The 23,286-nt window shown below is 41.4% G+C and overlaps 1 protein-coding gene across 7 annotated transcripts in view; it reads left to right on the top strand.

Moving 5' to 3' along the window:
- GALNT1 (polypeptide N-acetylgalactosaminyltransferase 1) overlaps window positions 1–23,286 on the top strand; it is a 145,139-nt gene that overhangs the window by 30,834 nt on the left and 91,019 nt on the right. For all 7 annotated transcript variants that reach the window (XR_008309566.1, XM_053259942.1, XM_053259941.1 and 4 more), the window contains one exon: window positions 20,813–20,987. Coding sequence is in view for 6 of the 7 variants with exons in the window: in XM_053259942.1 (XP_053115917.1) it covers window positions 20,813–20,987 (175 nt within the window). In the remaining variant the exon portion in view is untranslated. The remainder of the gene's footprint in view (window positions 1–20,812; window positions 20,988–23,286) is intronic.

The following is a 23,286-nucleotide window of genomic DNA, read 5'->3' as shown; positions in this document are numbered from 1 at the left end:
GCTTTCAATACTATTGACCATAGTATCCTTCTGGAACGTCTGAGGGGATTGGGGATGGGAGGCACTGCTTTGCAGTGGTTCCGTTCCTACCTCATGGGCAGATTCCAGATGGTGTCTCTTGGAAACTGTTGTTCTTCAAAATCTGCTTTTGTATGTTGTCCCTCGGGGCTCCATATTGTTTCCAACGTTGTTTAACATCTACGTCTCTACAACCGCCCAGAGACGTAAGTTTTGGGCGGTATAAAAATATGTTAAATAAATACATGAAACCGCTGGGAGAGATCATCAGGAGATTTGGTGCAGGGTGTTAACAACATGCTGATGACACCCAAATCTCTTTCTCTATGTCAACATCATAAGGAGAAGGCATAACCTCCCTAAATGCCTGCCTGGAGGTGGTAATGGGCTGGATGAGGGATAACAAACTGAGGCTGAATCCAGATAAGACAGAGGTACTTATTGTGCGGGGTCAGAACTCGGGAGACTATTTTGATCTGCCAGTTCTGGATGGGGTCATGCTCTCCCGGAAGGAACAGATGTACAGTCGGGGTGCTTCTGGATCCGAACCTCTCTCCGGTGTCCAAGGCTGAGGCAGTGGCCAGAGGTGCTTCTTATCAGCTTTGGTTGATATGCCAGCTGTGTCTGTTTCTTGAGACGAATGACCTCAAAACGGTGGTACATATGCTGTTAACCTCTAGGCCGGATTACTACCATGTGCTCTATGTGGGGCTGCCTTTTGTACGTATTCTGGAAACTGCAGTTGGTCCAGAATGTGGCAGCTGGATTAGTCTCTGGGTCATCTAGGAGAGACCATATTACTCTTGTGTTGAAAGAATTACACTGGCTGCCGATACGTTTTCAGGAAAAATACAAGGTGCTGGTACCTATAAAGCCTTAAACAGCGTAGGCCCTGGGTATTTAACAAATGTCTTCTTCAGCGTAAGCCCTATCGCCTGTTAAGATCATCTGTGGAGGTTAATCTGTGGTTTCCGCCAACTCCTCTGGCACCCAGTCGGGAATGGGCCTTCTCCATTTCTGTCCCTGGACTTTGGAATAAGCTCCCTGTTGAAATAAGAGCCTCCCAATCTCTGGCAACTTTTTAAAAGGCACTGAAGACATATTTTTTCACCCCAGCGATTAATTAGATTTATTATAATTTTAACTTTTTTAAATGGTAGGTTTTAAATGATTTTAAGGTTTAAATGATTTTAATTGTTTAATTGATTTGATGTTTGAATGATTTTAATTGTAAACCGCACAGATACAAGTTTTGGATGGTATAGAAATACATTAAAAGATAATACATATTCCCACCATTCCCATTAATTTCTAAGGTGCTGAATAAAATATTAATTGCACCTATTGCATTTTAATAACTTACTGGCCTTTGGCATATGTGTTTCTCAGCTCTGAAAAATCCATCAAGGAACACTTAGGGACTGCCTACATGTCCAGATCTCTTATACCAAGACACTGTAGTCATTCTTTTTCACACTGTGGCAACCTTGAGACTGAGGGATAATAGTCAGAAATGATTGCTAAATTTTCAGGAAAGCATCTGCAAGAAAACCATACTCTTTGAAATGGAGTCATTTTGCACAGATTGCTTCTGAACATAAATTCACTCCAGGAAAGGCCTTTATTAAATGCATACTTTTATATATGGCATCTTTGAAAGTCCAGCCACCTTCAAACTATTCTCTGAAAGTTAATTTAGCAATGATTTATGCTTTTCACCCTGTCAAGCATCCCCTCCCCCAATCCACAAGCTAAGCTATTTTTAAGGGAGTGTTCAAAATCTCTTTCCAGTAATTAAACAACAACTCTCCTTGAAGTATATTGGTAGTTCTTTCTTCGTTGACTCAGAAAGCATTCAAACTGATAGTAAAAACAAATATGAAACTTTATCACTTACTGCAATTTTTAAAAAGGTTTTAACAGCAGTCAAAAGAACCAGCAAGCTGTCAGCATTATGCTCTAATCCTCGTTTTGTAATATTTCACAAAGACGAAGTAGTCCTTAAGACAGATTTGTGTTCCTGACCAAAAATAACAACAATGTTTCATATAAATTTTACCAACAATTGTTTCAAGTCTGTCAACACCTTTGGAGAAGTTGCTACATTCTTTGGATTATTTATTTATTTACACAGTCAGACAGGTGTTATTGACTGGTTTGTTTTATCCAGACATAGAGTCCTTCCCAAGGACCTAGGATGGCTGAATTTTATTGTCAATGTTGTTGCTGCTGTTATAGATATTGTCGCAGAATATAGGCTGTTCCCAGTAAAGCTGCTTTTTGTAATTGGCTGATGGTGATTTCTGTGGCCCCTATGGTGTTGAGGTGCTCTTCAAGGTCTTTTGGAACTGCACCCAGGGTGCCAATTACCCCTGGGATTATTTTGGTCTTTTTCTGCCACAGCCTTTCAATTTCCATTTGTAGATCTTTGTATTTGGTGATTTTTTCTATTTATTTTTCTTTTCTGCTATCCCCTGGTATTGCTATGTCAATTATTTTAACTTGTTTTTCTTTCTTCTCGACTTCAGTTATATCTGGTGTATTGTGTGGCAGATGTTTTTCTGTTTGTAGTCGGAAGTCCCATAATATTTTTACATCTTCATTTTCTTCAACTTTTTCAATTGTATGGTCCCACCAATCTTTGGCTACAGTTAGCTTGTATTTTTTGCAGATGTTCCAGTGTATCATCCCTGCTACCTTGTCATGCCTTTGTTTGTAGTCAGTCTGTGCGATCTTTTTACAACAGCTGATTAGGTGTTCCATGGTTTCATCTGCTTCTTTACAAAGGCGGCACTTGCTGTTTGTTGTTGATTTTTCGACTTTTGCTCTTATTGCATTTGTTCTTAGTGCCTGTTCTTGTGCAGCCAGTATTAAACCCTCAGTTTCTTTCTTCAAGTTGCCATTCTTAAGCCATTGCCAAGTCTTGGTGGTTATAATAATAATGATAATGATGATAATAATAATAATAATTATTATTATTTCAATTTCTATACCGCCCTTCCAAAAATAGCTCAGGGAACACAGAGAAATAATAAATAAATAAGATGGCTCCCTGTCCCCAAGGGGCTCACATTCTAAAACGAAACCTAAGATAGACACCAGCAACAGTCACTGGAAGTACTGTGCTGGGGGTGGATAGGGCCAGTTACTCTCCCCCTGCTCAGTAAAGAGAATCACCACGGTAAAAGGTGCCTCTTTGCCCAGTTAGCAAGGGTAAAATATGAGGAGAAAATTAGCATTTTTCTTAAATAGAACTAAGTCTTTTAGATCTGATCTCACTATTTCTTATTAAGGGTAATGACAGAAAGTTACATATCAAAGACTGCCGGACTGGGTAGTGGAAACCATTAAGCTGGCATATAAATATCAATACTTGCATGTGCTAGATGTTGTTGGGACATATTCTGCCAGATCGATGGTCTCCTTTGCAGTATGCTAAGCAGGAGTGAATATAGTTGATATCTGGCTGAAACAATTTTGATTTGAGTCACCTGCAACCTCTTGCAAGATGGTAAGATAGCTAATCTCCAATTTGTATGAATTCAGAGGATCCTGACAAGAATAAACAGGTTGTTGACCTGTAACAAGTGATCCTTGACTGATCTTTGAGAAATTGATCCTACCCACTGCAGGAGTACATAGTTTTAATTCTCTTATCTGCCTTTAGAATCTCTGGTTGGCGGGTGATCACTTTGTGACTCTTGGCGGTCATCCTGGAACTAGAGAGCCAATGCTCCAGCTGTCTTATTCAATGGACATGCTGTTCATGTGAGGAGTGTCATGTGGAGTTTTGGAAGTGTCCTGAAGGTCTTGGTTGCACAAAAGAGATAGCTAAGTACTGGAAATCCTTAAAGGGTTCATCAGTTGAAGGTTGGTTCAATAGGGTTTGGCAGATTGCATTATCTTAAAAACTAACATCAAATTAGACTAGCTAGAGGAGTAACAAAAATATTGACAAAGAAAACATATTGAATATATAAAGTTTGGTCAGTTGATAATCCTCCATATGCTCAAATCAAATTTTGAAATGATGTTCATTCTTAAATTTTGTTTTCAGTTGTCTCCCATCAAGTCATACCTGCATGCTCAACAACTGACAATCATTTTTTTTTTTTAAATGCTGGACTTTCATATAGTCTCAAAAGACTCAATTTCTGGATTGTATCTGAATTTTTTAATTTTTTATTTTTGGTTCTTTGCTGTTACAAAGTGTTTATACATGTTATGATATTGAAAATAAAAATTTGGGGTCGGGGAGAAATAAAGATTGGACTATTTCACTCTGTGTAACGTATTGTACTAAAGCTGCAGAAATTAGAAAATAGTTTTGGAACTTGTCCTATGAGGGGGCAATATAAAAGAGTATCTTTATTGGTTAGATGAGCCAGTATCCAAATATTTACTAAACCTAAATTGGTATTAGAGATTGTGTCCCAGGACTTTAGGCATTAATAATTTATATTACTTTTGTTCAAAAATGGATTGAGCACAATATTAAAGTCCCCTGTATAAATCTTGCTGTGTATGGAGAAGTGTGCGTACACACACACACACACACACACAGAGCTGGGTCTTCCATGCTGGGGCCATATACAGTAACAGATGTGAACAGTTGACAGGTTAAAACTGGAAGTCCTAACCCAGTCTCTTTCAAATTGTTTGCTTTCAGCTGTTTTGAGATGGTTTTCTTGCAAAAAGGTGACATCCACTCTTTCCTCTTTGCATAGTTCTCACTCTGACATTCCAAGTTAATAAAGTTAAAGGTCTGCATTTCATTTTCTTTGTGTCAGTTGCAACAGACTGAATCTTATAAATATAGCAATGTGGTGTTAATGCCCTCTTCTGGCTACTTTGGAGTACTGTTCTAAGGTGCTGCCATACATTAAAACTTTAGAGAAAGAAATGAGGATCTTTACAAAATAGTGTATATATTTTTTATAAATATCAAAGATGTTGGAATAAGGAATGATTAGCATTTTTGATTAGCATTTGCAGACCAGTCTCCCTGTCAAAGCCAGAGCTGGCTATTTTTTAAAAGACCTTTAAGATGTACCTATTTTCTCAGGCTTTCAATTTATTTTGAATGGCCTGTTTTTATTTCATTTTATCCTGGTTGAATTTTAACTTATGTACACTGCTTAGGGATGCACATGTCAGGCATCCTTGACATGTAAATATGATTGATAAATATGATTTTAAAAAAGAACAACTTTCCAAGCATTTCTCTCTTCTATTAGTGCAGAGGTGTGTGTTTTGACTGTTCCTTCTGCAACACTTCTCTAGTAGCTTCCCAGAAGGGTCGAGTAAGGAGCTATTTACTCCGCTATCTAACCATAAAGAAGTCCCTTGGAACATTAAAACATGGAACAAACCCACTGTTAAAGAGGCAGCATACTTAATTCCAGTGTAAGAAACAGAGGCATGTTTGTAATAAAAATCTACCATAGCTCAACTTTTCTGAGACTATAGAGACATTAGAAATTCTTCAGCATGTTTTGGATCATCAGATCTCTTGATAGTCTTTTCAGTTTTGACACAGGAAGTTTTGGGGAATTTGAATAATTGGCCATAGTTTAGTGATAGACCATCTGGTCCCAGATTCACTCCCTGGCATCTCCATGTAGGCTGGGAAAGACTCCCACCTGAAACCTTGGAAAGCTGCTGCCATTCAGGATAGACAGTTCTGAGTTAGATGGATCAATGGTCTGACTTGGTATAAAGGCAGATTCCTGTGTTCTCCTTTGCTTTGCTTCTGGCTGTTGCGAATTCTTCTCTGATCTACCACAACTTTAGCTTATGTACAACTTATCTGATCTACCACATATTTAGCAATCAAGCTGAAATAGCTTGATTGGTTTGGAGGCTGGGCCTGATTTTGGGCTACTAGTGTGTCTAGCTTTTTGTATAAACTTTTCTTTGACTGGGAAGTTGATTACTTCTAAGATAATTGCTTTCAGGAATTTGCCAGGAACTTTAGGAGGACCAGTGGCTCAGTTTGCTCTTTCAGTTGCTAGTGAATAATGTTCAGGGAGATGTAAAATCTCCTCCAATAATTTTTGAACAAACTGCATCCCTCTACCTATTCTGGGACCCCAACTGCTCTTAGATTATTCCAGATTTCTTCCCTACATATCTATACTTTCTGTTGCAAGGAGTCTAAAACTCTAGTTTTATTTGATGGATTTCTTGGGGATAGCTTTAAGTAGTACCTTTGAGTAGTATCTTCAAGTATACTTACTTGGTTCTCTGCCACATAAATTCCTTTTACTGCCTCTGCTGACTCACATCCTCCACTTAATTCAATTCATATGCCTTTTTGCCCTTCTTGAAGATCTTTTCTATCCTGAGAGACTTCTTTTAAGAGAGTCAGGATGGTGGTTAGATCTGCAGTGAGCAGGCCTTCAGGCACCACCTCCCATTTTGTGTCAGCGGAGTGCTGTCTGTTTTCAGATTCTTTAATCTTTGTATTTTACTTCTTTATGGACCCCACTACCTACAGCGACTTGAGGATAGCTTCCAGAGAAGCCAGCACCACCTACAGTGGTTTTTTGTGTTTGTTCATAAAGTGACCAGTCCAGGTTGTAGAACACCTGTCCTCTTGGACAAATGTGTTCCTTATTCCCCCAGATGTCCCACTAGAAGTCTTTGGTGTCCCATTTTGAATATTACCTGTACCCCCACATTCATCTATGGTGTCTAATGTGACTAATATGGAAGAATATGTGTGTTTGGTGCTCCAGGTTACTTTCTGATATTACGTTGGGTGGAGTAATTGCCAAAATACCTAATGCTGTTAAGGCACGGCAGATGTGGAGGACTGCAACCCTGAAATTGCTTTCTTAATTTCTTTCAGATCCTTAAATTTCCCCCCCCAGTGCCTGAATACTTCAGTGGGTGGTCACTGATATTTATAATTCTCAATTATTATACTCCCTAAAGTGAATCAGAAAAGTCTGAAAGGAGATCTAGAATTGAGTTCTGTTATACACTTGGCTTTTCCCATTAATACAAGGTGAGCACTATCAGTTTCTGGTATTGGAAGATTAGATAATTGGTTTTCAGTAACAGTTACATCTTGAGTGTTATTGAGGCAGCAATTAATATAATGAACCATGCTTTCCCCCACATTCTTCCAAATCACCCATCTTCACTGCTTCTTGCTCTAAACCAGAGTTCGCATCATTGACAGACTGGGAAAAAAGACTATCTTTTAAAGCTAAAAGATTTAACTCTGGCAGTCACCTTAAGTGGCTCATCGGGGAAATGCTTGACTGACAAGCAGAAGGTTGCCGGTTCGAATCCCCACTGGTACTATATCAGGCAGCAGTGATATAGGAAGATGCTGAAAGGCATCAGTTCATACTACACGAGAGGACGCAATGGTAAACCCCTCCTGTATTTTACCAAAGAAAACCACAGGGCTCTGTGGGCGCCAGGAGTCGAAATCGACTTGATGGCATACTTTACCTTTACCTTTTTAAACCCCTTAGAGTTTGATCTTGCAACATTCGAGCAGGTTATCTCCTGGTTTGCATCATTGTTTTAGTTGGACTAACATCGGACATAATTAGATAAATGTGTCTTTTAAAAACAAAATATGCCTCCAGGCCCTGCATTCCATTTTTGGGATGAAAGTTTTTTTTCAGGCAGGTTTGGAGTGTCTCCCTCAATTTGTGTTCTGGCTGAATAGACGCCTCCTGCTACTAATGCAACAGCAGAAAGCCAAAGGCACCAAGCTGATATAGTATCTTCAAGTGGTGCAGATTTCAAGCCACAGGACAAGAACCCTTTAGCTTGTATCAAATGCTTGTGTCTTTGCAAAGCTCTAGTGTAAAATACCTGAGGGGAAGGAGTGGGACAAAACAATCAGTTCAGCTTAGCTACTAATGTTCCCCTGGCCAGCTCTACCCTCTCCTATAGTGGGATTATATAAACATGATCATTATAATTTAAGAGATCACTTACCAGAAACATCTTAATAATCTCTTATCTGCATCACTGGGTACCAGTTGTACAATAGGAAATCCCCCCAACTTTCAAAAAAACGGGGGGGGGGAGGAATATTCATTGTGCTGTACACTCATCACCGATTGCAAGGGTTCCGATCTGGGAAAACTTCATGGTTGGCAAACTCATGGTTGGAGAGCAATAGAAATTCATTTGAAATGGGGTTAGGGGAATCGGGGTAGGGAAAAGATTGAAAAATAAAGAGGGCTAAAAAAACACCTGAAATCAGCTATAGTTATCAATAGGAATGAGGGGGGACCCCCAGAAACCTCCCCCAAACTCCAAAATCACACCTGAATCCCCAGAAATCACCCCAACTACCCTGGAACCCCCCATTGCAACCCCCACTTGCCAAACTGCAGATATTCAGGTCATATTGGCGAGACTTGCCACAATTTCCCAGTTGCAAATACTTAAGACCATGATTGGGAAACCTCTGGCTGGTGAGGGATGGTTGTATTATCCAAAGGACATCTTGCACTAGAACCAGATTCTGATTGCTGTCATTTTCTGAGGAAACCGGATGCAATGAGGCTTTAAAGCAAATGCCACCATGTATCCTAGATACTATGACTTTTTGCCAGTGATTAAACTAACTGCTGTTATACTTCTCAGTTAAAATATTGATACATTAAAAACTTGCTATTAGCATTTTCTGGTTGCTTGTTGAGATGTCTACCATAACTTTATTGTGCAACCAGTTGACTTTTTCTTGGAGTCAGGTGGTATATAAATTAAATGAAATAATATTTAGTAGGGGAGAGCAGCTGTTCCTATTCAGCCCAGTGTAATATCTATCCAGTGAATGCTGCTCGTGTGTGTGTGTTGTGAGCTCTTCTAAGATAGGGAATCATTTTATTTTGCTGTGTAAATAAGAATAATAGTATGCCAAAATCTGATTAGAGTTTGCCATAATTGTATTTTAGGTTGCAGTTACTCATTTTCTTAGGACTTAGTGCCCCCCCATCCCAGTTTTCTCTATGAAACTCATATTTATTACAGATTCAAGGATCAGGGATGGGTGCTTTGCCTCTTCAGGTTGTTTGCACCATGGCAGGTTGCATGTGTTGGAGGTAGGACACTGGCAGCATAAGTTCTCCGCTGCAGTGTCTCATAGTGACCACTGGCAGGGAGTAGGGTCATGGATAAAAGGATAATACTCCTCCCCTCTTTGTTCTTCCAGTGTTAATCTCCATTTTGTCTCTCCAGAGATGGCTCTTTATTTTGGTCTCTCTCTTCAGCCATGAACTACAGCTGAAATAAGCAGCCTTTTCACATTTGTTTGTAACCTTTTCTTTAAATAAATCCTTGTAGATCTGGATCGTGATCCGTTGCATTCATAATGAATGGGTTCTGTGCCTTCACAGGGACCTCACGGATAGATTGACTAGCTGCTCGCTACGCCTGCTCTACCAGGCATGTGCTCTGTGCTTCCATTAATATCAGCAGTTGGGCGTCCTTTATTCACTTTCTATTTGACTGCCAAAGCGTCAACACATTCTCTGGCTCCTCGGTGCAAATAGATTATTTATAGACAGTGGAAATATGATTGAGTATTACTGGTTTTTTAACTTTCCAGACTGTTTAAAGGCTATTCTTAGCTGTTTGGACTTTATTGATTGATTGATTTCATTTATAGATCACCCCATCCAAAGGCTATGGGTGGTGCACAACAAGTTTAGACATAAAACAAACATCTAAAATACACTACTTAAAACCATTCAAAAACCATGGAAGGCCAGGCCAAACAAATAGGTTTTCAGGGCTCTCTTAAAGGTCAACAGCGAGCCTAAACTGCGGATATCCGCCAGGAGTGCATTCCATAGGCAAGGAGCAGCTACAGAGAAGGCCCGGTTCCAAGACGCCACCAGACATACCAGTGGTAATTGGAGACGGGCCTCTCCAGATGACCTCGACGTGCAATGGGGATAATACAGAAGAAGGCGCTCTCAAAAGTAGCCCAGAACCAAGCCGTTCAGGGCTTTAAAGGTAATAAACAGCATGGAAACATATTGGCAGCTAGTGCAACTGTTTTAAAACAGGTATAATATGGTCTCTCCAGGTTACCCCAGAGACTGGTCTGGCTGCTGCATTTTGAAATAACTGAAGTTTCTGAACTATGTACAAAGGCAGGCCGACTTAGAGTGCATTGCAATAGTTTAGCTTGGAGGTTACCAGGTGATGCACCATAGTTTTGAGATCGTTCTCCTCAATGAATGTTAAATCAGCTGAAGTTGATGGAAAGCACTCCTGGCCATAGACTCCACCTGAGATACTAGGGGTGAGGCCTGGATCCAAGAGCACTCCCATGCTGTACCTGTTTCTTCTGGGGGAGTGTAACCCCATCCAGCACAGGAAGATGTAACTCATTCCTCAAATTCCAACCCCCCACAATGAGCACCTCCATCTTGCTTGGATTCAGTTTCAATTTGTTTTCCCTCATCCAGCCCATTACTGCCCATAGGCAGGCATTTAGGGAGTGAATGCCATTTCCTGATGATGATAAGGAGAAATAGACTTGGGTGTCATTAACATACTGATAACACCCTGCAGCAAATCTCCTGATGACCTCACCCAGTGGTTTTATTAAAAGGCATTGGTGACAGAATTGAGCTCCATGTAATAGCTCCCACTTCGCAGAGCAATTGTCACCAAGCTCCACCATCTGTAATCTGCCTGAGAGATAGGAACGGAACCACTGCAAAGCAGTGCCTCTTATCCCCAACTCCCACAGGTGATCCAGAAGGGATACCATGATCAATGGTATCAAATGCTGCTGAAAGATCCAAAAGAACAAACAGTCACACTCGCTCTGATTTCCTAGTAAAGGTCATCCATCAGGCTTACCATGGCAGACTCAACCCCATATCCTTCTCTAAAGCCCGTTTGAAATGGGTCTAGACTAGATAATCAGTTTCTCTTCAAAACTGCCTGGAGCTGGTTAGCCACCACCCTCTCAGTCACCTTGCCCGACCATGGGAGATTGGAGACTGACCTATAACTATCCATCGCTGAGGGATTTAGGGAAGACTTCTTAAGAATTGGTCTAATATTTGCCTCTTTCAATCAAGGAGGCATCCTACCCTCCCTCAGTGATGAGTTAATGATATTAACTTGGCCATCTCCAACAATTTCCCTGCTAGATAGAAGCAGGCAAGGCTCTAGAGAACAAGTGGTAGGTTGCACTGCCCCAAGCAGCTTGTCCACGTCCTCAGGCATCACAAATTGAAACTGATCCAATCTAATACCACAAGAGGGATTGCCCGACACCACCCTAATAGACTCTGCAAAAACAGTGGAGTCCAAGTCGGTGGTTTACACAGAGAAATAAATAAGATGGATCCCTGTCCCCAAAGGGCTCAGAATCTTTAAAAAAAAAAAGATTTTTTTATCAAAGATTTTTTTATCATTTCAAGGTTTTCTGAATGGAGATCTTGATGTCGAACAGGATTCCAAGGAGGTGACCCTCGGTACCAAAAACACCTTCAATGTCTCCTATATGGATTCCATCTACTACAATGGGGCCATTAAGGTTGATGTCTCCATTAAGGCATACTGAGGATCATACTGCATTGCCACGACCTGTTTCAATATTCTCAAAACCTATGGCAAAAACTACTACTGCTAGTTACATACTGCTGTCATAGGAACATAGGAAGCTGCCATATACTGAGTCAGACCATAGTTCCATCTAGCTCAGTATTGTCTACACAGACTGGCAGCAGGTTCTCCAAGATTGTAGGCAGGAATCTCTCTCAGCCCCCTGTCTTGGAGATTCCAGGGAGGGAACTTGGAACCTTCTGCTCTTCCTAGAGCGGATCCATTCCCTAAGGGGAATATCTTACAGTGCTCATACATGAAGTCTCCCATTCATATGCAACCAGGGCAGACCCTGCTTAGCTAAGCGGACAAGTCATGCTTGCTACCACAAGACCAGCTCTCCTCTCTTGGAAGTCATGGAAGTCCCCACTACAATATGTGGCCACACAGGGTTTGGTACCATTAGACCTCTCGGGTTACACAGCAGAGGCAGAAAACTCACACAGATAACTCACGTAGGGAGACACAGCCCTAGTTTTTTTTATCCAGCTGATTATGCGGATTACCAATTGTGGAAGAACCAACAGGGGATTCAGAAACGTACAGTTACTCAGCACTTTCAAACACTTGGCTGAGATAGAATCAAGAGCCACAATGACGTCTGTAACACTATGTCTGCATGTGTGCTTGCAATCCACCAACTTACTATAGGACATGTGTGATTGGGTGGAGCATTTACCATATGATGGGAAAGGACTTTTCTCTGAGAGTACTGACTGTTGTAGAGTCTTGGAAAGAATCAAAATATACAGCAAAAACCTTTATGGCACCTACAGCCTCTGCCTGTTAACGTCAGCTTGTTATCAGTCATTCAGCCAACAACAGCAGCATTTTACTTTTTAAGCATCAAGAGTGTAGGGTTCTCAGGAGACAATATTGCCCTTATCAAATAAACTAGAGATTTAGACATAGGAATGAGGCACAGGCTACTAAACCTAATAGGGACCAGAATAAGCAGACTCTTTGATTGGCAGATCCGTCCACCACAATTAAAACCAAAAGCACCAGTATCACTGCCCCAAAGCTCACAACACCAGCTTTGTGATTGCCAACACTTACATCAAGTTGGCAAGTCATATTCAAGCATTGCACTGTATAACATCAATGGGTGCTAAAGATTATAGAAGCTGGTTATGCAATAGAGTTCAGAGCTTTGCCTCTATTTTTCGGGATGAAATACACCAGAGCAACTCCTGTTTTGTTGGAGAAGATACAGGTGTTACTTCAAAAGGAGGCAGTTGTTCCAGTGTGGTAGATGGAAAGGATGTCTGATTTTTATTCCCGTTACTTTCAAATCCCCAAGAGGGATGGAGGCATTATGGACCTGAGGGAACTCAATGTTTAAACTCATGTTTTTGTGTGGGCACGCAAGTTCAGAATGATGACGTTGCAAGGAATCCTATATCTACTATGCAAAAAGTGGGCAGCAACGTTGGACTTGAAGGGCGTATACTTCCATGTGGGAATACGGGAGAATCATCGCAAATATCTTAAGATTTACAGTGGGCGATTTAACGCACCAATATACTGTCCTCCCATTTGGATTGTCAGCTGCACTGCATGTGTTCACAAAGGTAATGGCTGTAGTAGTGGCATATGTATGGAGGGATTGTGATCTTCCTATAATTAGACGATTGGCTATTGGTCAGCGACAACAAAAAGTTACATTTGCAGATCCAGTTTGTATTGGGGCTTCTTCAGGACCTGGGCATCAACGTCAACTGGAAGAAGTTGAGTCTGGAACCACAAAAACGCATATGTTACATTGGAGCGGTACTGGATAGGCAGTTAAAAAGGGCGTTCTTACCAATTGACAGATATCAGCAAATCAGAGACCTAGTTCATCAGTTCACCATGAGTCTGCTGCAACCGGGAAAAGCTGCTCAACGACTTAAGGGCTTGATGGCGTCATGCAATGCGACAGGGTGTTCTATGCATCTGCGGTGGCGAGCTCTGCAGATGTGGTATCTAAAAAATTTCCACCCCAATGTGGACATTCAGCAAAAGATGCTAATGCTTCCTCAGAATGTATTGAACTCTCTGTGGTGGTGGACAGTACAGTCAAATCTGCAGTCAGGAGTCCCATATGAGCCCTTGATCCTCACACGATGGGTGACAATGGATGCCTTCTTGAAGACTTGGGGGGCATATTGCTTCAAGCATCAGGTGCAAGGTCAGTGGACTCAGAACCAGAACCATATGTATATACACTATTTGGAGCTACCAGCAGTGTTTATGGCTCTGAGGGCATTCAAACTGTTGCTTCAGAGAAGAGTGGTGCAATTTCATCTGGACAATATAATGGCAATAGCACACTTAGACAAGGAGAGAGCTCCCTCTGTCTGCTGAGTCTTCAGATATGGGAATGGTACATAGACCAACGAATCCACCATTTAGCCATCCACATAAGGGTTGTAGACAATGTTCTTGTGGACTACCTCAGTCATGCGATTCAGCAGTATCAACCCCACAAATGGGAATTGACAGAGCATACCTAGAAAGGGTCTTCGAACTATGGGGTCATCCCACAATAGACTTGTTTGACTGCTGCCAACAGAAAGTGTTGGAGATACTGCTCACGTGCAGGACTCGACAAGGGATCTTTGGGAGATGTGTTCCAACACATATGAAACAAAGGACTTCTTTATTTGTTCCCACGACAACCATTGATGAACCATGTACTGGCACATATGATACGGGACAATACATCAGCAATTCATGGTTTGCGTTGCTTCTCAAACTCTCTAGGGGGATCTTCCACAAATTCCCACTCCACCCAGACCTTCTGGTCTGGGATGGTGGGGTGGGGCAACAACCAGAAGTAAAAGCTCTCCAGATAACAGCATGGAGGGTCGGCTTCTAGATGAGATATTACATAATAACAAAAGGTCATTAATGAGAAAGAATTACTACAATAAATTGAAAGGATTCAAAGTGTACGCAAGGCAACATGGATTTCTTCCTAGGAAAGCTGCGCCGGGACAAGTCTTGCTTTGTGTGACCTTGTTAAAAATCAAGGGGTTAGCAAACATGTCTCTGAGTGCATTTGACAGCTATTTCATCAAAACACAAGGGTTGGGATGGTGCAACAGCATTCTCCCATCTGGATTGTAAGAAGTTCCTAAAAGGGCTGAACAACTTGTATCCGCCAGTTAAGAAGCCAGTGGAACAATGGAGCTTGTCCCTGGTATTGTCTTCACCTTTTGAGCCAATAAGAGAATCATCTTTGAAATTGTTAACTTTGAAAACCGTTATCCTGATTGTGATTACTACAAGGCATGTGAGTGAACTGACTGCATTAAGAACAGAAAGGGTCAATTTTATCCTCATAAAGTAGTTATGTGCATGGATCCACAATTCCGTCCAACAGTGCTGACAGAATTCCATTTGAATACAGATATAATGTGAAGCGACTTGCCTAGAGAGCAGGAGGCTGTTGGTTCAAATCCCCACTGGTGTGTGTCCCAGAATATGGGAAACGCCTGTACTGGGCAGCAGCAATATAGGAAGGTGCTGAAAGGCATCATCTCATACTGCACAGGAGAAGGCAATGGTAAACCACTCCTGTATTTTACCAAGAAAACCACATAGCTCTGTGACGGCACAACCAACCTTCTTTCAAAACCCAGAAACACTGCTGGAAAGGGCACTACATTCCTTAGATGCATTACTGTACTATCTGGAAAACACTAAGGACATGAGAAAGATGAATAGGCTATTTGTAGCGTTCAAGAGGAAAGCCAAGGGTCAGCCAATATTGAGACAAAGGTTTGCCCATTGGTTGGTGCAGTTAATTGTGTTAGCATACAAACAACAAGAGGTAAATCCCCCACGTACCATACGAGCTCATTCCACAAGGGCTTAATCATCTTCAGCAGCCCATCTATCAGGAATTTATATGGCTGATATCTGCAAGGTTGCTACATGGTCATCGCAGCAGCCCTTCATAAAGCATTATGCCATTGACCTACATTTGGCAAAAGAAGCAGGTTTTGGGAGGAGTGTGCTAAAGCGGGTGCTGTCATAGCTTCTAGGGCTACTGTGCCCACCACCAGTTGGGATGCTGGCTAATCACCCATTCATTATGAATGCAAATAGATCATGATCCATATAAACAGGTTGCTCACCTGTAACCGATGATCTGGTAGTGATCCATTGTATCCACAAGACCCTCCCAAACCTCCCTGCTACAGTAGCAAGAAGCAAACGTACAACCTTACAGGAACACTTAAAGATTGTCAACACATGCCAGTCTGCAAGAAAATGAGTAAAGGATGCCCCAACTGCTGATATTAACGGAAGCATGGAGCACATACCTGGCAGAGTGGGCATCATGAGGAACTAGTCAATCTATCCATGCGGTTCCTGCGCAGGCACAGAACCTATTCATTATGAATACAACGGATCACTCCCAGATCATCAGTTACAGGTGAGCACCTGTTTTTCTTTAATACTTTAGAACTGTCTCAAGACCTCCCTGCTTTGCTGCTTTCTCACCAAACTGGTTTTGCTTTGCTATTTGGGGACTAAACTGCTATTTCCCCCCTACAGCATGGTGTGTTATTTTGGTCCAACTGGAGGCTTGCTTTCCTCACAGTTCCAAACGTTTGTGTGCCATTCTGCTCAGAGTGAAGGCTATATTCCAGAGTGGAAGAGAGGTCTTACAACACATTTCAACTTGTTCTGACAGAGGAGGTAGACTGGTTGGAGGACTAAGGCTCCTGGTTGGTTTGGGCTGAGTTTTTACCAATATGCTGATGATACCAAACTGTGCATCTGATTTCAATATCTGATTTCAAGGAGGAAGTAAAAGTCCTGAGCCAATGTCTGGATAAAGTTCTCATTTGAATGAGAGTCAACAAGCTGATAAGACAGAGATGTTGCTGATGGGAGACTTCACCACTCTAGATAGTGGTGTATAACCTGTCTTCAGTTGCATACAAGTTTGAGAGTGTTGCTCTGCTCAGCATTATCCCTGGGTGACTGTTGTGACTTGGTACACCACCTACTAGCTTTGTTTGATATGTGGACTGTGACCCTATCTAGAGTGGAAGGATCTGACTTCAGTTATCCATACACTGGTTACATACAGACTGAACTACTATAATGCTCTCTACATGGGGCATTCTTTAAAGACAGTCTGGAAACTTCAGCTGAGTTCTGGTGGGTGAGTCAGCTGCCCCATGTATAGCTGATTTTATTCCAGGAGCATTTGTATCCAGTTTGCTTCCAGATTCCATTTAAGGTGGGGTGGGCAAACATGGCCCTTCAGATGTTGTTGAACTGCTTCGCCCATCTTCCCTAACCCTAGCCCAATAAATTGTGCCTGGGAATGTTGGGAGTTATCGTTCAACAGCTGGAAGGCCAGGTATTGGTGTTAGCCCTTTCATGCTCTAATCAGAGATCCTCAACGTTGGGGCCCCCGATGTTAGTGGACTTCAACTCCCATAATCCCAAGCCCCAGTGGCCTTTGGTTGGGGATTATGGGAGTTGAAGTCCAAGAACATCTGGGGGCCCAACACTGAGGATCCCTGCTCTAAATAGTTTGAGACCAAGTTACATTAAGGACAGTCTCCTTCCATATGAGCCTGCCAGAATTCTAAGATCAGCCTCTGAGGTTCTGCTTTTCAGTCTACCTTTAATACAAATTTGGTTGTGAGTACAAATTTTTTGTGCTATTTTTTCAATAGCACAAAACCACATTGTGGAACTTCCTTCCTGGGGAGGATAAGCTGGCTCCCTCTTTTCAGATGAGTGGTCAAGACCTTATTGTTTCAGAAGGTGTTCTATCCTGCTAGACTCTGATTTTATGCCTTGACTGTGTTTTACTGCTGCTTACTCCTACTTTTTTGTGTTTTAAATTAAGGCTGCTTACAATAAAATACAGTAATGAAAACACAAAAACAAAATGTCTATAAAACATAATAGAACAACATTGTAAAACAGCAGTATAAAACCCCAACAGGCTCTAAAAATGAAAAGCGGCTAAAACACAAACATTTAAATAGAATCTTTTTAACTTGGCACCTAAAATTCTGTAGTGTCTATGCCAGGTGAGCACCTCCTAGGGACAGTGATTCCAGTTTGTTTGATAGAGTGTTAAGAAATATGGAAACTACCACAGACTATGATTTCACTTAGGCTCTTTTCTCATAATAAGTATTTGATACTGTAGAGAGAGTTCTCCAGAGCTCCTTCTGTGGGTGATGAGATTGGCTTTCATGTTCTTTGCTGTATTTGCTGCTTGATATATTGCCAGGTTTTGTGTCTGTGTATATAGAAAATAAACTCTAGTAATTTTTTTTTGAAAGAGCAAAACCTGAGCTAGAGCTAGACATTCTTGCTTGAGGAACTCAGTTTGGTGTGGTTTGCAGTAGTCTAGGTTTCCAGGCTTTATCTCCTTCTCCAGAGAAAAGGTACGGAAGAAACTGCAAGTTGACTTGGATCTGCCTGATGACATAAAGCATTCACCACTGCTTGTGACTTATTATCCAACCAATTAACATAACTAGAACCTGATCAGTCTGTTTCTTCATCCAGCCAGTGTGTATTCTGCGTTTTAGGCAGAATAGCTCTGAAGCAGCTTAAAACTAGAGTCCATACAAAGGTACAATAGGTTTAGGGATATGTTTGCATGTGTGGCACACTGTTTTGGTTCCTGGCAGTTTGCAGTAGTCTAGGTTTCCAGCCTTTATCTCCTTCTCCAGAGAAAAGTTACGGAAGAAACTGCAAGTTGACTTGGATCTGCCTGATGATATAAAGATGGCAGCCCAAAGAAACAGTTCCTCTAATGATCTACAGAGCATGTATTTTGCTACAGACTTAAAAGCACATCATGCTGTTTATGACCCTACCAATTTTCACACTGTCTGGTTGTTTGAACAACTGGATTCCTGATCTAGTCCTATCTGCCTGCAACGAAACTCTTGTGTCTTCCACCTTGGCAGGCAACATTTACTGGTCCATCACTTTTCTTTTTTGTCTTTGTCAATGGAGATATGTGCATGCATCAATTGATGTAATTGCTTACATGTCTAACTGGACTTTAGAACAATGCTGGTCTCCATCTAATTGGGTGACTTGATCATAATGATCTCCCAATACTGTATTTTACGGAGTATAAGATGCACTTTTTCCCTTGAAAAACAACCGCCCAAATTCAGGTGTGTCTTGTACTCCGGGGAGAAGTTGGAAGTTGGGCTTGTCGGGAAAGGGGGGGGGAGGAGGAGGAGGAGGAAGGGCAAGCAGGGAGGATTCGCTTCCCACCTCCCTTCCTCTCTCGCTTGGGCCTGTCGGGAGTGTCCTAGTCAGCCCGCCCGCCACCCCCTTCCCCAGGCTCCCTCCGGTTGCCGCTCCAATGCTTCTGCAGTGAGGGAGGCTGCTGCCCGCCGGCGGCCGCGATGAACAACAACCAGCGGCTGCCACCGCCGCGGGTCACCAACGTGGGCTCGCTGCTGCTCACTCCGCAAGAGAACGAAAGCAAGAGGACAGAGCGGGGCGCGGTGGAAGGGCTTGGAGGGGAGATGGAGGCGAGGGGAGAAGGAAAGCTCAGAAGGAAAGAAGGAAAGCTCAGAGAAGGAAAACTCTCAAAAACTGGATTAAATTTAAGTTGCGTCGTATAGTCCGTAGCGTCTTATAGTCTGTAAAATACGGTACTTGTAAAATAAAAGCTCTGTTAAGACATTATGTTATATGCACATTCAGATGTCTCTGTACATATGCACATTATTTGTGCACACACACATACATTCATTCATTCATTTTAAAAAGTGAACCTGGGTGCCGGCCTTCTCAAATGCCAGGTGTACTGCTGTACATGCATTGAACCTAATGTATGAACGATGGTGCTTACGGAATTGTACATACATATAATACAAATGGTATGTGTGTTGAACATAATTGCTCTATGGATGTCTGCATCTCATTTGACTGCCAAGTAATAGCTTTGAGAATAACCTGAATTATGGGGATATGGGGTGCTGAAGGTAATCAGCTTGACCATCAGTTAGACACGTGCTTATATATTTAAGTGTATTCTTTAAGTACTCCTATTCTTATTCTGTTTGGTTTGCCATTCTGGACTACTTCACAGTAGCTTTTATCTATTCATCTTCTCCACTCAAAATACCATCTGTGTCAGAAATACCCTATATGTAAGAATAGATTTGATAGATTTTTTTATTGTATTTCTATACCACCTGATATAGTAATCTCCTGGCGGTGTACAAATTAAAAATTAAAACATATATAAAACAGTTAAAACTCATAAAATAGATAAAATTTCACTAAATAACACACTACAATTTAGATTTCAATTAAAAGCCTAAAAACAGGTATGTCTTCAGGGTCCTCCTAAAAGCAAATAGAGAAGGAGATACTCTTATTTCAACAGGGAGCGCATTCCAAAGCCTTTGGGCAGCCACAGAGAAGGCCCTGTCCCGAGTTGCCACCAAACGAGTTGGCGGCAGCCATAACTGGATCTCTCTAGATGATCTTAATAAGTGACAGTTCATGACAGAGAAGGCACTCTCTTAAATACCCTGGACCCAAGTCATTGAGGGCTTTATAGGTAATAACCAGAGCTAACTCTGGATTTGAAAAGTGCTAGACAAAGAATGATCCATGTTAATTTCTAGTGCAAGTTTGCTCTAGATGTGTTCGAAGTCTGTAACAAATAACTTTAGAAATTTCATTTTCAGTGCTTGTACAAGTTTCATATTTGCAGCATTGAATATCATATTCAGTGGCAGACTTGTATAACAGCCAGCAGATCACCGAATCCATCAAACATTTCCTCTTCCTCCTAGAAAGACCTTTTGAGTTTCCTGAAAAGCCAGTGTTGATCAACCTTCAGCAATGCTGTAGACAACTGCAAGGGGAGGGGAGAACTTGGAAACCCTATGGAACTTCATTAGCGGAGTAGTTATTTCCCCATGGCCCTCCCCTCTCCTGCAGCTGCCTGCACTGCATCTCTTTATGTTGCTGAGGGTCCCTCTATCCCCAGCAAAGACCTTTCTGGAAGCTTTGGGCTGTCCAGGGAGGAGGTGGTGGTGCTGACTCTGTATTCTGCACAGTATTGCTTTATATATGAGTCAATGTGTTTGGGATTAGCTATATTATATCATTGCAGAATATCCATATGTAGACCCTTTCAAATATGTGCTAGTAATACAGACATTTCTGTTAGTTCCAGAACTGGTACAAAAACCTCACGAAGGCCCTGGAGAAATGGGAAAGCCTGTTGTCATTCCTAAAGAGGATCAAGACACAATGAGGGAAATGTTTAAAATAAATCAGTTTAATTTAATGGCAAGTGAAATGATTGCACTCAACAGATCTTTACCAGATGTCAGATTGGAAGGGTAAGTGTATTCATTCTTCTTTAAAAGTGTATAATATTAAATACTATTTGAATTACCTGATGTATTTATTAGTGCTGCAGACAGATATGAAGTACATAAGAGGTACACAGAATTGTTTGCATTTATTGTGTTTTCTGGGCTGTCTATGCAAATTTCACTTCAGTGCCAAATCCATTATATAATTACATTTATTTTCAGTGGAATGAAATATGTTCAGTATATTAAAATATTGACTTAATTTTGAAGTAAATTTTTTTACTTCAGTACTTTGAAATTTTCTAAACAATTTTCAAATAACTTCTGTGAACCAAATTGTCAGTAGTCATGCACCAAGCAATTTGTTTAGAAATGAATAGGATTATCTGAAATACTTTATTGCCTTTTAATAAATTGACTTGCCTTTCCTGTTACACTATTCAAACAGTAACTTACTGTTTGCAGGTTTTAAAAGCCAAAACAAAAATATATTTGTAATCCATCCTAATAGGTTCAGGACAGTGTCATACATGCTCTATTCCTGTTTTATCCTAAACTCGGAGATGACGATTTTGAATGGACACATAATAGAAGTTATAGCTGAGTAAGACAAGGTTTCCCTGGCCCAGATTCAATGCTTGTTGAATACCACACAGTCTTGGTGTTTTGTTGCACTTAGTTTCTTGTGGGACTGACTTTGATTTACTTTCATTTAAATATAAATGAAAACAAAATAGGAATTGCTTTCTTTTTCACTGAGACAGCGAATTTGCTAGGATTGTGTTGGCATCGCCAGAAAGGTTTGTGTTTCTAGTTTGTACTGAAGTGGGTTAAGCTGGGGGAAAAATATCCAAGTCATGAAGATAACATGAGTGCTGTATTATTAGTTCTGGGGTGATATTTTTTTGTACCCCACTTTCTGGTTTTGGAGTTGTGGGCAAAATTGTATGACAAAGTTTCCTTGTTTCTTTTACTGTGGAAAGAGCTACAGATGGGACTGCTATGGTGTACCTCTCATTTTTCTTTGAAATGGGTGGCTTATGTTCTTCAGTGTGGTCTCTGAGCTTTACACAAATGGGCTTTGCGCCTGCACAGAGACCTTGTTGGAGCTTCTCCAAGCTCAATAACTTTCCAGTTTAGTTAGGCGGCAGCTCCTCCCCCTCTGTGATATTTGCATGTCCCTTTGGTCCCCTGCTCAGTCTTTCTTCCTTCATCAACAGAGTAACTTATCTCAGTTCTCTGAATGCCTGCAAAACCGAAAGTACCTTTGTTAATCTATCTACTTGCTTTTGTTCTTTCTATTCTTGTTTGTTTTTTGTTCCTTCTTTCTTTAGATTAGCATTTTGCTTTTCTTACACACACACACACACACACACACACACACACACACACACACACACACACACACACCGGAATTCCTTTCTGCTTATGGCCAGCAAGGTTTCTTTTAAACTTTGTTTCCATTGTAGGGCGAAAATTCCCTCCACCTACGGGCACAGTCGTTGCCTTTACTTCCTTGGCGAGGCACACAACGTTCAGGCTTGTTCCTTTTGCGTGGCTTTTCCTAAACATACCCGTAAGAACAGAGCTTCGCTTCTTAGAGCTTGGCTGTGGGATCAAACCCTCAAGTCATCCCACTCTGTGTCCTTGCCTGCAACAATGCAATCTGCCTCTTAGGAGACAGGGATTATTTTGGGCTCACAGCCCATGACAGTTTTGCCTATGGCTCAAAATTTCCCACCTCTGCGACTGAATGGCTCAGGACCTTCTGTAGCCACCAATTTGCAGCCCTCCGGTTCCATGGGCACTCTTCTTATTCAGGAGGAGGTGATTTATTTATTTATTAACATATTTTTATACCACCCAAAACTTATGTCTCTGGGCGGTTTACCACAATGATCATCCTCTATGGGTGATTCTCAGTTGTCTTGAGGCTACCACGCAGCTTGCACAACCACAAAAACGAAGGCTTGCCATGGCTGTGGCTTCTTCTGTTTCTGTTCCAAAGAAAAAGCAATGTACATAATGCTCGAATTCTTCCCTCAAATCCAAGCACCTTGAATCCAATACCCCTGTTCTTCTTCCCTCAAATCCCGCAGGAGACTAGTGTGACCTTGAATGTGAGCACCCTGTTGAATTCGAAGAAGATACTCCCCTCGAAATAGAGGATGAAGCCGTCTATGAATCTGAAGGTCAATATTCCCCACAGAAACTGAGGAGGAAAGGGTTCTTTATGATCCATCCACCTTGAGGAATCACAGATTGATCAACCTTATGAAGAAGTTACACCTCTTGAATTTGAGGAGTTCCAGTCTGAACTGGA

This window comes from Hemicordylus capensis, chromosome 6, assembly GCF_027244095.1.
Source record: "Hemicordylus capensis ecotype Gifberg chromosome 6, rHemCap1.1.pri, whole genome shotgun sequence".
In the NCBI taxonomy this organism is placed as follows: domain Eukaryota; kingdom Metazoa; phylum Chordata; class Lepidosauria; order Squamata; family Cordylidae; genus Hemicordylus; species Hemicordylus capensis.
Note: the sequence above shows the minus strand (reverse complement) of the source record. Positions and strands in the feature narration are given on the sequence as shown.